General features: G+C 56.7%; 3 protein-coding genes across 3 annotated transcripts; 1 reads left to right on the top strand and 2 right to left on the bottom strand.

Moving 5' to 3' along the window:
• Window positions 1–114: 114 nt before the first annotated feature.
• Window positions 115–3,309, bottom strand: SCHCODRAFT_02645079 (uncharacterized protein). The gene is made up of 19 exons (XM_050346418.1): window positions 3,288–3,309; window positions 3,164–3,231; window positions 3,058–3,110; window positions 2,947–3,002; window positions 2,869–2,885; window positions 2,662–2,813; window positions 2,371–2,547; window positions 2,152–2,311; window positions 2,028–2,100; window positions 1,840–1,948; window positions 1,685–1,769; window positions 1,590–1,635; window positions 1,464–1,524; window positions 1,394–1,414; window positions 1,177–1,343; window positions 871–1,113; window positions 756–815; window positions 399–703; window positions 115–340 (listed from the first exon to the last, which is right to left on the bottom strand). The coding sequence occupies exons 4-19, from the start codon at window positions 2,996–2,998 to the stop codon at window positions 296–298; spliced, it is 1,773 nt and encodes a 590-aa protein (XP_050197022.1). The 5' UTR covers window positions 2,999–3,002; window positions 3,058–3,110; window positions 3,164–3,231; window positions 3,288–3,309; the 3' UTR covers window positions 115–295.
• Window positions 3,310–3,921: 612 nt separating this feature from the next.
• Window positions 3,922–10,506, top strand: SCHCODRAFT_02753782 (uncharacterized protein). The gene is made up of 14 exons (XM_003026568.3): window positions 3,922–4,104; window positions 4,159–4,307; window positions 4,358–4,700; window positions 4,751–4,860; window positions 4,911–5,039; window positions 5,090–6,798; window positions 6,854–7,182; window positions 7,236–7,363; window positions 7,415–8,336; window positions 8,387–8,526; window positions 8,573–9,193; window positions 9,246–9,668; window positions 9,717–9,963; window positions 10,013–10,506. The coding sequence occupies exons 1-14, from the start codon at window positions 3,960–3,962 to the stop codon at window positions 10,429–10,431; spliced, it is 5,814 nt and encodes a 1,937-aa protein (XP_003026614.1). The 5' UTR covers window positions 3,922–3,959; the 3' UTR covers window positions 10,432–10,506.
• SCHCODRAFT_02594323 (uncharacterized protein) lies at window positions 10,462–13,453 on the bottom strand (the record flags this gene model as incomplete). The annotated part of the gene is made up of 6 exons (XM_003026448.3): window positions 10,462–10,500; window positions 10,563–10,936; window positions 10,990–11,053; window positions 11,936–11,988; window positions 12,171–12,569; window positions 12,621–13,453. Coding segments are annotated over 6 exons (1,762 nt in total), but the record flags the coding sequence as incomplete, so codon positions are not given.
• Between the last annotated feature and the right edge of the window lie 229 nt (window positions 13,454–13,682).

Here is a 13,682-nt window from a genome sequence, read left to right as displayed (position 1 = left end):
TTGGAAATCCACCTCTACATAAATCGCTCATTGCTCGAACTGAGTCAGAGGTGCTCAGTTACTCTTAGCTTACAGACTCAAGCTCTAAAGCTACAGCCTCCACGACGGTTATCAGTCGCTGTCGTGTCTTTTGAGGCGAACCGACTTAACTCATACAATCGCGATTCTTCCGCTAGTCCTACTCATTGATCCATACTATTCACTTTCACTCTCGTAATCAAAACTGCACTATTGCAGTTTGCCAAAGCATAAACAAGATATCCAGCTTTGCACGCCGTCGACCGATTATGTCCCTTCAAAGACTTACGACTGGGAACTCTGATATGCGGAGCTTTGTAGCCTGATTCCGTTTCCTGTCAGCACTCATTTGAACCTGCATGGGTGTAGATACTACTCACCCCGTACGGCTGTAACTTCAACTCCACAGCGTCTCCGATGCACTCTGGATTCTCCGGAGGCGGCGCAGCGAACGTATCTCCCGCCGTGTCCCACTCAATCGGGCATGCCTGGACAGTTATATACACCGGAGGCACGTTCGAGTCGAATATGGGTGAGGGTAGGCTTCCGCTGGCCTCATCGCTGACAAACTTGAGCGTTGATGGGTCGATGGCGTAGTTCCAGGCGCCGGTGGCGTCGAGTTGGAGGTCGCTGGCGCGCGGCTCAGCGGGGAAAAGTGTTTGAATGGTGGAGGTGTTGTAGGTTACTGGTAAGCGAGGGTCAGAGGGAGACGCTGAGGGCGGGTCAAAGGGACTCACTGTCGTATGCATAGTGCAACGGACCGCGGTGGACGGCGATGGCGTTGTGCAGACGGTCCTCTGGGAACAATCCTAAGCTACCCATCCTCCTTCCTCGTCTATCGCTCAAACGTACCGGTCGTGATCTCCGCTGGGAATACCAAGTCCAGCGTCGTCTTTCCCTCTGGAATCTCCACCTTCATCAAGCCTCCACTTGCTTGTATCGCCTCCACCGCGCCACCATTCGTCGCCACCGTACCATTTACGACCCAATCTGGGACACGGATGTAGTAGGTGAAAGGCGCTGAGGCGTCGACGGCGAGAGAGACGGAGTCGCTGAAAGGGTACGTGGTGTCGGAGGTGATGCTGATGGTGTTATCTGGGATAGGATGTCAGCACCCACGAAAGGGAAGGGCGAGTAAAGGTGATGCAGAATACTGACCTCCAAGAGTAGTGCTCAAAGTCAACGGCCCGTGGTAGACCTCAACAAGCGCCGTCTCGTCGACGGTCTTGAGGAAGGAGTGGGAGACGAATTTCGGGAAACCTTGAGGATGGTTGACGGTACAGCACGGGTAGTATGGCTCCAGCCCGAAGACGTTCGCGTACGGTCTGTGCAGAGTCAGCTGTATTGCGCAAGGCACTATAACGGGAAGGTGTACCCATCGACGTAGAAGGGGTTGCTGTTAGATCGTCAGTACATACTCCACCAGAACTGTTGAAGAAACACACGGTGTCATATTCTTCGATGCGACCTGGTTCTGCTGCTGGTTGTACTGGCGGTGCCACATATCTGTCCATTCGCGTCAACATCACTTCTCACCCTGCCGTTCGCTTACTGCTCATTGCCCCACTCACCTCCAGTGAGCTCAGCAGGCAGCGCATTGTATGCAACGCGTTCGGCCTGAGAGAATAGTCAGTGGACACTCTGCGACGGACGGCACGTCCCTCACCCGGTCGATATACTTCGCGTCCGCTGTGACCTGGTATAGGTAGTTCGCCGAGTACATGGTCTCTACGACAGTGCAGAGCTCAGTCCTAGTTGCACGCGTCAGTCACTTATCGCAATACCCTCTCAAAAGACACGAGAAAAATGTCTAGCACGCACCCTCTCGTTGCCTCCTTCCCCGCCAGGTACTCATCGCACGAGTACATCCCCGACGGTCTACCGTGATATTCGAAAAGCATATCCCAAGCGTGGCTGATGCTGTCGAGCTCTGTATAGGATCGTGAGCTGGTCGTAACTTCACGAAGTCGAGAAGGAATCGAGCGCAAGGAGATTAGAGGCAGTCTTACCCGACTGATTCGCCGTCACGCGATACATCGCCGGCAGGGCCTTCATGCCTTCCGCGAAGTTCACGCCGTGCCACTGAGGGAGAGAGGCGTTAGTACGTCTCATATGGCGGAGAACATCACTGACGCTCAGTTCATAGCCCGTCGGATTCTCCAGGTTGTCGACCTCAATTTTGGGAAAGTTTTCCTCCTTATACACCTCTTCCCAAGGCACGCCGGACGCGCGGAGGCGGACGATGGTATCAAGGAGGAGGTCTTCCTGGCCCTCTGGATGGTAGTCGTACAGCCTGGGCGTCTTTGTCAGCGTGCACTTATATCGAGAGTTCTGCAAAGGTGGCCCACTCACCACTCCAGCACCATCACAAAATCCTCCCACCGCGTGTTCGTCCAGATCTCCAGGCCCTCGCCGTCGCGCAGCATCTGGTTCGCGAGCGGGACGAACTTGTACATCGCGCTGACGAAGGGGTCGGTGTACTCGGGGAAGACCTCGAGGAGCTGGATGGCGCCGAAGAAGAAGGGGTAGCTGGGGAAGAGGGGATTAGGCATGCCTTAGTGGAGGCTTGGCAGTGGGGTGAAGGGTGAGTTACAGGGAAAGTACGGGGGAAAGAGGGGGTGACCGAGGAGAAGAAAAGCTTACCGTCCCCACAAGTAGCGCGTCCTATTGTTGTTAGCCTCCGGTCCTAGCCAGCCGTCGTCTCCTTGGTGCTCGAGCACGTAGTTCATGAAATCCTTTGTTTTCTGCAGGATCTCGTCGTTGTTGCCGAGCACGGCGTTTGGGATCATGCCATTCTGGATTAGAGACAGTGGTCAGCAGGAAGTACGGGAAAGTAGGGATACAACGCACAAACCAGTAGCTGCCGGCTTAGTAGGATTATGGTAATAATCGGTAGATTGATGATATAGCGAAGGCGATTTAGCGCACCTTCCTCAAGACTCGAATAGGCGGAGTCGCCGCCGATCCAGTCGCTTTCCATGACGCTGGAGCCCAACCTTCGTCAGCGAGATATCTCACGGCGAGTTGGAAGTATCAGACTATGGATAGAATAGATGTTCGTGGCCCGCCATGCCGTCGATCTGGAGTTGAAGCTGGGAAGTTCGGGTTGGACCTGGTATCCCTCAAGATGAGGTGTAGTACCAACCTGGTCTGCTAGCCATCCTGCAGGACGGACATGACCCAGAGGCAGCGTCTCGTATCGCTTCGGTAACACTTGGCGGTATAGGGAATGTGAGTGACATAGGAAAAAAAGAGTATCAAGTACTTACACGTCGTCTGCGCATACGCCGTCGAAGTCACCACACCCAAGAACGATACTGCAGTCGTCAGTATCATGTTGAGCTCGCCGAAGTCGGTAAAGATGAGGGCCAGAAGCACCTTGCTCATACGGTCCACTCATTATATACTGTACCCACTCGACGAGAAGAGCACCGCATGCAACGACGGCCCGCCCGTTTGTCAATGCCAGAAGACGATAAGTAGAAGGAAGGTCCGATCAGACATGGAAGGACGAGGACGGAGAAACTCCTTCGGGTCATGTGGGCGTGAATATAGCTCAGAAGATAGGGCGAGCACGAGGGAGGATAACGTAGACGGAACGAGACTGCCATGAAGTCCAATGGGCAGAGTCCAGATAAGAAGGCATAACTTGGTCCTGAAGCTTCCGGTATTCTCATGGGTTCGGATGCAGGTGCGGGGCATTCTGAAGGCCGTCGAGAGGATTATTCCTAGCAATAGGTATATTTTTTGCGAAGTCGAACATGTCATGTTCCCGGAGATGACAGCGGAGGAAAAGAATACTTTCCTAAAGGAGACAGTAGCATACGTGCGGTCATTGATCGGCGCATACACAGGCAAACAGACAAAGCCATTGTTCTTTTCCCATTGTTCTCCTCCATCCATCATCGCCGCGCAAGACGCGACAGGAAACGACGGGAGACATGGCCAAGCACACGACTCAGGCGGCCTCTGAGCCCCCCAGAAAACGACAGAAGACCGACGCGACGGAGAGCGCACTGGTCTTCACTAGCGCGCAGGCGATCCGGAATGCCTTGCGCGCGTTCGATCCAGACACTGTGACGCGATGTGAGCGTTGGTCATGTCCGAGATAGACTATGCGCTGATGCTGAGACTGCTTAGCCTTGACTGCTTTGCGAAACCAGCTCACGATCAAGCCAACCGAGGAGAAAATCTCTACACAGGATGCGAGGCTAGTGCTTGTGGATGAGTTCCTGCAGCTTTCCCCTGGCGCTCAGGATGTACTGCAACTATGGGAGACTAGCAATCCAGTGCGTCGCAACGTTCCTCCCCGTTAAACTGGGTCTAATGTCCATCGCAGCGTCAACCCCAGCTCCCCGCACTATGCTGCTCAGTGCTCGCCTGTATGCTCACCTTGCTGTCTACCCACCTACCCTACCACGCTGCTGGGATGCAGATTGTACGAAACCTACTGCAAGATCAATGGAGCCGACGCCTATTCGTTGCACTCTCGGGCAGCAGCAACGATCTCATCCTCGCCACCCTGAAGCTCGTGAATGCGCTTGCCAACTTCGCCAGCGGGAGGGAGCGAAAAGCGGTAGTGGAGCTACTTCCCTGGGAGGGCAAGACGCTCCCCAAGCTGGTCAACATGCGAAGGAGAAGCAAGTCAGGGGAGGACCTGGTGGATGCACTCGTTCGGCCTGGTGAGTGCCATCTTTCCAACGAAACCTATGCGGCGCTAATACCTCAACAGACATCCGCACCCTCACCATGCTTCTTATCCTGTCACCGCTGACATCCTCCTCTCCGTACAAGGCGGCGTTCCTCGAGCAACACATCCCCGGCATCGCACTTGCTCTGAAGGTGTGTACGCACGCATATATGCGCATGCTTATTGCTGACCTTGACATCAGGGCCTCCACCAAGATCCACCCAGTGTCGTCAAGCATGTTCTTGAAGTCCTCTGGGAGGGCTTGTGGTGCGATCCGAAGGTCAAGCGGACGTTGAAGGTCGCCCTCTTCAACGAGACGACGATGGGGCATGTGCGTGCTATATTTTGCTTCCGAGCCTGTTGCTTACATGCACCTCGCAGCTCCTCAAGCTTTACGACAACCCCTCCGACGAAACCCGCGATGTTCTTCACCACTTCCTCCTCGCCATCTGCACTCGCCCCGGCACAGGCGTCTGCTTCCGCGACCGTGGCTGGTATCCCCGCGAAGACCTCTCCGACGCCGCTCTCCCGTCTACTTCCACCTCCGCCTCTACGCCTACCTCTTCCACCCTCAAAATCCACAACCGCATCCTCGCCTACCTCCTCAAGCACCTCAAGCCGAATGAGGACCCCCGCCAGCACGAGCTCACCCTCCGCATCCTCGCCGCGTGCCCCGAGCTCGTCACGGGCTACTGGGCCTCCGCGGGCCTCACCCTTGAGCCGCGCCTCAGCTCGCGCTGGCTAGTCAACATCGCGCTCGCGGGCGAGATCGTCTCGCTGCCCGTGCCGAAAGCGTGCTTTTACCTCGACGCGGAGCACGTGCTGCCCAACCCCTCCCCGCCGCCGCTGAACGCGATCATCGCTGCGACGCTACCCGGCGGGCCCGCGATGAAGGCGCACTGGACGAAGGCGCTCCAGCATGCGAAGCCGCTGGTGCAGCACGCTGCGGCGTTGTCGCTGGCGCGCAGTCTGGGAAAGTACGCGGCGGTGCTCGAGGCATTTGATGAGGTCGGGGCTGGAGAAGCGGACGAGGGCGAGGGTGCGTGGGCCGCGCGTCGTGCGGAGCTCGAGCGCGAGGTGCGGCGGCGCGTGCCCGAGTTCGGGGTCATTGTCGGGCTGTCGAGGATGGCGGAGGACGGGACCAAGAGCACCGACGGCGGCGACGCCCTCAAGAACACCGACGGGGTCAGCAAACCTCCGGCGAGGAATCCTGCGCAGCGCGCGCTCCTCGGGGAAGCTGCCGCGCGGCTCATGTGGCTCTACCACCGCGTCCTCCCCGGCGCGGTGCGCGAAGTGCGCGTCGATGTCGGACGCGCGCTCGTTGGGATGGGGGACGCAGCCGTGGACAGCCCGTCGGACGAAGAAGATGACGGCGTCTCTGCGAAGCTGCGCGGCGTGCAGCAACTGCATGTCTTGCGCCTACTGCAGGAAACGGAGGACTTCGCGTGGTGGTCGAAGCCCGCAGGATCGGCACACACTTACTTCTCCCTCTTCTTGAAGGGGACGAGGACGGCTACCTTGTCGGCCACGCGTGTCGCGCTGCACGACCTTACATGCCACCTCCTTGCGAAGAGCGTGCTTTTCCAAGACACGCCCAACGAGCCGGCGCTGTGGCTGGCTTGTCTACCTGCGCAGGCCGGCGAGCTCGACGCGGTCGTATCCTTCCTCGACGACTGCGTCCAGCGGTGCTTGAAGACGCCTTATCGCTACATGGATGACCTCCGGGCGCTCGCCTCGGCGGATGCGGCCGACGAGCTTACGAGCCCCTTGCTTGCAACCGTGCTGGAGCAGGCGAAGCATAAGGCGCCCACTCCTGCCCTCGCCACCTTCGTTCGCCGCTTGTTGCTCAGGCTGTCGACTACGTCGCTCCATGCGCCCTCCTTGCTGCGCGTCGTGCAGGGGAGGTTGGACGAGATATGGAATAAGGAGAGGCTGACGAAGGAGGGCGAGGATGTGGCGAAGGCGGTGAGAAGGGAATTGGGGGCGATGAAGGCATGCTTGGCGCGAGATCTGCTAGGCAGGGATGCGGAGATGGATGTGGATGGAGAGTCGGACGAGCGAATGAAGGCAGTCGAGGAAGCTGGAGACAGGTACGTTCCATATCGGTTAGAGGCTCGCTGTGGTCATCGTTGATACCCCTCACAGCGTTCCCTTCGAATGGCTCCTTTTGAACACTGAGCTTGCGCAACTCCGCGACGCCGATCATCGACAGGCACTCGTATCGAGCCTTTGTTCCAAGCCGTCTGCATATGACCTGCGAAGAGCATTCTGCTTGGTCTTGCAGCATCTCGAGTCCACAGAGGGACGCGTTGACGTGCGCGCGACGCTCTTGTACCTACTGGCCGACCTCGCGAAGACGTACCTTGCCTCGATGTCGTCGCAAGATTCGGCGGATATCGTGGCGTTCATTATGCATGTTCCTGCGCTGTCGCAGATCTGCACTAGCGTGTCGACCGGCTCGGATGAGAGGGAAGGTAAGTCATTTAGCCTCACATCGGGTGATTGAGTTCTGACTAGGTGTTCGCAGCTCTGGAGCGACTCATCGAGGGACTTCTTCCATCAAGAGGAGAGCAGGTTATTGTGTCCGAGATCACCATCTACTGGCTCAATGCGCTGTCAAGCGCTTTTGAGAGCAAGGGCTTGACCGTAAACATCGTAAGTTTTCACAATGATGTTTTTCGCATATGCACTTATCCCCCTTACTAGATTGCATGCGCTTCGCCTTGGTTACCTTATTTATCGACGAGCAATCTGGTCCAGCTCTTCGACCTCACCATGTCCAAGCTCGGCACTTTGGATCAGACCATCATTTCTACCCTCATCGCCCGTCTCCTCGATGTCATTGGGCAGGCCCCTGATGCCAGCTCGTCCATCGACATCATCGCCGCACGCTCAGCCGAGCTACTATCCTTACGGGCGACCTTCACCAACCGCGCCCTTCTCGACCGACTGCTCGTTCGCTCGGTCACCAGCAGCATACCGCTGGGTGTGGACGGGATCGTGCGGCGAGAAGCAGGCCTGCCCGCCCTCATCCAAGAAGCTGAGCAACGCTGGCGCTCGCGCCATGCTCCGCTGCCCGAGCTCTCCGCAGACGCATTCCTCGGCGCCGACGACTGGGACGACTCGGTTGCGCGGATCGTGTCCGGGATGATCTACAAGGGCAAACTGCCCGAGTCTACATTCGTGCAGTGGCTGCAGTCCGACAAGCCCGCGTCGCTTTCCGTCGAACATCTAGCGATGGTCCTCGGCGCTTTCGCCGACTCGAACGGTACGGAGGTGGTGGGGCTTTGGGATAGCGTTGCCTCCCATGCCTCACGTGTGATCAAGGCCATCCTAAAGCCTGGCTGTCCTGCGGAAACGCGCAGGAATGTGTCGACCAGTCTCCAGAGGTTGTTGAAGACCTTGTCGGCTATTCCAAAATCACTTTTGAAGAGCATTGTCTCCGCCGTGCAGAAGCCGACTGCTGTGGTCACCTCTGACTTCCTGGGTATATTCGTGGACCTCGATGTTTCTGACTCGGACGATCTCCTCGCAGCGATTGTTGAGCGGTCCACTCGCGATCTTGTAGACCATCTGGCGGATGAACGGGCCGAGATGGAGGATGTCCGGGCAGTGACGCATGTCTTGAGTGAGTGCGTCTTCGTCCATCTTCTGTTATCGTGGCTGACCATTGTGCAGATGACCTCGTCGTCTGGCGGCCTTCCGTCGTCAAGACCCACTCCGTCGAGACCTTCTTGACCGCAGTTGTGCAGCATGCGCTCGGCCTTCCCCACATCCTGCAGCTGGCAGCCGTGCTCGCCAGACATGCGTCGATGAAGGTGCGCTCAATGCTCGCTGTATTGGTGAAACCTTATCTCTTTGTAGCCTTTCGTCGTGAACCGCAACATTCAAGCTATCGTCCAGAGTGCCAAGTTCCCCAGGGCCGCCAGCGTCACCTCGCCTTCTCGCGAGCCCCTCGTCCATCTCCTATACACCCTCTTCCAGTTGCATCCGGGCAACACATGCCAGATCTCGCACGTCGAGCCCTTGCTGCAAGTCTACCGCGGGACGCTCTCCAGCGCAGATCGTCGCATCCTCGCCATCTTCCAGCTCTTTGAGGCGGAACGCAGCACCCCGATTACATCCCTCATCAGTCGGTGGTCCTCCGTGGGCGACTCAGCCTCTCAGACCGCGCTCGACGCCGTGCAGAGTTTGGACCCAATCCTTGTTCTCCGCACCTGCCTGAATTACCCGAAGTGGCGCGACCTTGATACCCCTATTGAGCATCGGGCGTACTCATGGGAGGAGCCGCTGTACGACCCTATTTTCCTCGTGCTGCTCTTCGCGCAGATGATTCTCGAGTGCCCACCGGCAACGGCTCTGGCCTGGGTAGAGGTCTTCCGTACGAACATCGTGTCGTTGTTGATACGCATGATGTCGGCGAGGGAGAGCGAAGTACGTGAGCTTGCGGCGAACCAGCTAGCTTCGCTCTGGTTATGTCTTGAGGTATTTTACCATTCTCGTCGCTGTCCGTATACGCGCTTACCATTTCTCACAGAGCGCGGACATGCAAGAAAAGGATCATGCTCTCTACGTCCTATCGCTGCTCAAGGACGCACTCTCCGTGTTTGCCTGGTCCGATGACGCGCCCAAGCGATTGCCAACCTACACGACCCTCATCCTCGCCCACGCTCTGCGCGCAATCTTCTACCCTACCAACTTCATCTACCCGCTGACCGCCCGCTTCTTGCTGCAACGACCCCTTCTCGACGTCGACGACGTACCGATGCTGTACGGCATGTTGTACAGCAGCGGTGATGACTGGAAGAAGGAACGCGGGTGGATCCTTAAGTTCCTCGCGGATGGCATGTGCGGCACGGACGACTGGCGAGTCTTCAAGCGGAGGCATACGTGGGACCTTCTGGCCAGCATGTTCCAGAGCGCCGGGAAGGATAAGGCCTTGCGCTCAGGTGTTCTCGAGGTGCGAAAATTGCTCTTCGTGGGTTTATTGTAGTCTAACGTCCGTCAGGTCCTGGCCAACCTGACTTGCGTCCCGCAAGCTGTGACCTCCTTGATCATCAAGTCCGGCCTCCTCTCATGGATCGAGATGCAGACGCGTGATGCTCGAGACGAAGAGGCAGTGGTCTGGGTCCGCATACTCGAGAACTGCATGACGCTTGCGGATACCGGTCGCGTCGAGACGGCTACACATGGCGAATGGCGGAGTACGATTTGCCGCTCCCTTACCTCCATCGCGGAGGACACGCATGTCGCGCGTACGTGCCCTCTTCGCTTCGGTGCTATCCATGACTGACATCACTACAGAGAAACCACTGCCCTGGTTATGTCGCGCGACCTTACGCTTGTCGTGCCTCCAGGGCCGTTCAGCAGAAGGCCTCTCGCGCTTAATTCAGAGCACCCTGCGCGGGCTCCAGCGCTTGGAGACGCGCTTGGACCTTGCGTCAGAGCGCGATGCTGTCATCGTTGACCTACCTGCGCCGCCGCACCGTGCTGCGAGCTTACACGAAGCATCTCCGATGGAAGATAAGGCGACCTGGGGACGCGCGGTCAAAGACTTGTGGCGCGCAGCGATGCAGGCTTCTGATGGCCACAACTGGGGTCCGCTAACCACTCGGCTCGTGCTCTGGAGGGGGCTGTCGCCTGCTGAATCCGGTGTCGAGGGCGAGTGGGTGCGGAAGGAGACTTTGAGTTCTATGAACCAGGTAGATATTCTGGGTGTATGATGTTGTTTGTATGCGTAACCAATAAGGTCTCTAGAGGCCAGCATCCGCAAATTCTTGCATGATCTTAACCTTCCGTTACGTTCAGAAATGATGAAGGACGAACCTGTTGCGGCGTATGGTTTCAATGTCACCAATTGCAATATCCCTCTCGCGCTCGCCTTCGGAAACATCCCGTGGATCAGTTCCTCGATATCCCGATGCAAGTTCGGCATCTGCGCGAAGTCGGAAGGAACGCTGAATATGAACTTGACTTCCGTCAACGAGGGCAATTGTTCTAGGCGGCCATCGAGCACATCCCCTTCAATCACTAGGCGAATGAGGCCTGGCGATTTGAGGAGGGTATTAAACGACAGGGTAAGCTTCCGAAGAGCAGGAGGTTGGAGCGCGCAGAGCAGCAGATTTGTTATGCTCTGCGCCGTGCGCCGAAAGTTCAGTGAAGTCAATACCACGAGCTCGATTGTTACTGAGCGCAGATGCTCGAGCGACGCTAAGCCGAGAGGGAGACCTATGGTATTGAGATGAGATACAACGATAGGTGCACGCAAGATCAAGCCTCACCTTCCGCTAACTCGAGAAAGCCCTCCTGGTCACTCGGATCCAAGCGCAGAGCAGTCAGCGTGGGCTAGACTGCACGCAATAAATTGGAGTACAGAGGTGTGTCTCCCGCCCTCGGTGCAGCCATCGGTATGTCCAGGTATACGATTGGCGGCGGACGCGGCGATGCTGCCAATAAGGCGAAGAAAGGCCGCTGGAGGTCGCGATGTATGTAACATCTCAGCCTCCGCAGGTGCGGCAGGATGTGTCTGTTGGCTTGGAGTAGCGCATCGGTGGATGGCTGGTCCATGTCATGGCGCGGGTATACCGCGTATAGAGACAGATCTCCCAGTCGGGGAAGCGCAGACAGCGTAGACAAAAACGCGGCTAAGTCGACGAAACCGGCACGACGTATAGTCAAGCTTTTCAACGATGACAATAAGGAAATAGATGGGCCGAGAGTATTGAATGCAGTGTGCTGGTACTCCGGCATCCCGTCGATGCGCAGCGTCGCTAAATTCTGCAGGCGTGCCAACCATAGTAGATGTTTGCCAGTGTCGAAGAAGAATGCGAGGGGCCGATCCAGCTCCACATATCGGATGCACTGAGCGATAGTGCATGCTGGCGATGACAGCAGGGAGCCAAATTCTCGATAGTCGGCTTCGGCGTTGTCGGACCCCTTGTAGCGCATGACGATTCGACGAAAAGAGTGGTGACGGCTTCGATGGACCAGCGCGCGACAGACGAGTGAGAAACTCAGGAGAGTCTTGGGGTCGGTCGTACAGTCCATGATTTTTTCAAAAATTTCCAGGGGAAGACGAGGGGAAGTGCCTCCGGATCCATCACCTGCCCCTTCCATCGTCACGGTCTGCCTGCTTGAGGAAGGAGCGATGAAGTTATTGTGTATCCTGCGTAACGGGCCCCTTCAGATGAAGGCCTGTACTCAATTTCATCCTCAACGAATACGCACAGAATCACCGAACTCTTGAATGATGATGATGCTCGAGAGCAAGCGCTTGTTTGCTAATGTTTAATGCAAGCATTGTTCAAGGGCGACCGGAAAGCACGTGCGCTACATGGACATCCAAATCTTATTCTAACGTTACCCATACATGAAGGTTCCGCACACATGAAGGCGGTAACATTTTCAGTCATCTTTGCGGTGAGATTTAGAAGCGCCGTATAACACGTCATGAGGCTCTCACCTAAGGCGACGCTCGCAACCTTCACCCGCAATATGCCCTTCGCATGCGCCTTCGGGAGAAGCTTGCGGATATTCTCCTCCGCCTTCCGATGCACGCCCTGCAGCTGCATAATTACCGAGCAGGCGCTGATGACAAATTTCATTTCCTTCAGACACGGCGCCCTCTCCAAGCGACTGTCGAGGACCGCCCAATCGAAAGAAATGCCGAAAGCATCCACTGAACGCACGTGGTCAACCATGAACACGACGGTGAGCTTCGAGAGGGATGGGGCCGTTAATGAGAAGAGAAGGAGGCTGAGAAAGCAGTCCCCCGTCCCGGCCGTTCGCAGATTGTACGTAAGGACCGGTTCGATGGTGATAGAGGAGAGCGACGTGAACTGCGGCAGATCCAACTTCGTATCTGAGACATGTGTAAGCGACATGGAAAAGCAAGCGTCTGAGGACCACCCACATTCCGCTTCGATAAAGTCCCGAAAGCCGGGGTGGATGCGCAAGGATCTCAACGTATGCCTGAGCCCATGAACGAATTTGCACCATCTTTCCGACCGTCCGGAACCTGCGATTGGGAGACGGATATCTAGGTACGCGATTGGCGGGAGACATGGGAGGGATAACAAGAACCAGAGGAAGCCCCACTCGAGTGGGCCCTGCAAATAGCATTTGAGGCGACATAGGCGCGCAAGGAGGCCTTCTGGTTTTGATAGTGGACGATGCATTATCTTTGCGCCTTGTCCGCCTTGGAGAGAGACGATGTTCATCGAGAAGTTTTGTAGGTTGCCTAGGGAGTTGAGCATCCGTACGAGGGCATCAAAGCAACTGATGACGACCAGATCCAGGCTGACGCTTGTTAGAGACTTCGATGATAGATATGGTCCAATTTCGTGGAGAGGAATTACACAGGAAAGATCACGCATCCCCTCTACGCGCAACGTCGCCAGATTGGGCAGTCGCTGCAGACAGCTGAGCGGTTCCACGAGGTTGCGTTCATACGTAGCAGGCCAGTGTAGGGCAACCCAGCGAATATGTCGGGGGATAGTGCACATCGGCGACTCCAGAAGGGCTTCGAACGCCTTGAACGAACTGTACCCGGCTACAGAACCCAGTCGGGAGAAGCGGATGCGCCGAAACGTCAGGCGTCGGCTGACATCCACGAGCGCACGGCAGACAAGAGCAGAGTTCAAGAAGGTCTTCAAGTCGGGTATGAACACCATGATGCGCTCCAGGAGTTCCAAAGGGAATCGTGGCAGCGCGGCATCCTGCGCTTTGATCCTGGAGACATCCATCGTGCACCCGGGTGAAAGCCGAGTCTAAAGATATGCGAGAAAGCCGGTGAATTAGAGAGCGAGAATTACTCGAATGGATACTGCTTACCCTTTGACTGAACCCGCTGCTACAGAATCAAGATGGCGGCAAAAGGCAAGGCGCGTTCTTGCGTGACAAAGTGACCAGCCGCATGCGAGACACGTGCTACTTGAGCTTCCACGTGACCTACGCCGCGCACAACTCGCAGTCG

The sequence above is a fragment of the Schizophyllum commune genome (assembly GCF_000143185.2).
Source record: "Schizophyllum commune H4-8 unplaced genomic scaffold SCHCOscaffold_17, whole genome shotgun sequence".
NCBI classification, from domain to species: domain Eukaryota; kingdom Fungi; phylum Basidiomycota; class Agaricomycetes; order Agaricales; family Schizophyllaceae; genus Schizophyllum; species Schizophyllum commune.
The sequence above is the reverse complement of the archived record's forward strand: the minus strand, read 5'-3'. Positions and strand labels throughout refer to the sequence as shown.

Coding starts and splice junctions, on each gene's coding strand:
- SCHCODRAFT_02645079 (XM_050346418.1), bottom strand. CDS start 2,998: ATGGAAAGCGACTGGATCGGCGGCGACTCCGCCTATTCGAGTCTTGAG. Junction 2,101..2,151: donor CGACGGGCTATGAACTGAGC/GTCAGTGATGTT, acceptor TCTCTCCCTCAG/TGGCACGGCGTGAACTTCGC. Junction 1,949..2,027: donor CGTGACGGCGAATCAGTCGG/GTAAGACTGCCT, acceptor GATCCTATACAG/AGCTCGACAGCATCAGCCAC.
- SCHCODRAFT_02753782 (XM_003026568.3), top strand. CDS start 3,960: ATGGCCAAGCACACGACTCAGGCGGCCTCTGAGCCCCCCAGAAAACGA. Junction 9,194..9,245: donor CGCTCTGGTTATGTCTTGAG/GTATTTTACCAT, acceptor CATTTCTCACAG/AGCGCGGACATGCAAGAAAA. Junction 9,964..10,012: donor GGAGGACACGCATGTCGCGC/GTACGTGCCCTC, acceptor ACATCACTACAG/AGAAACCACTGCCCTGGTTA.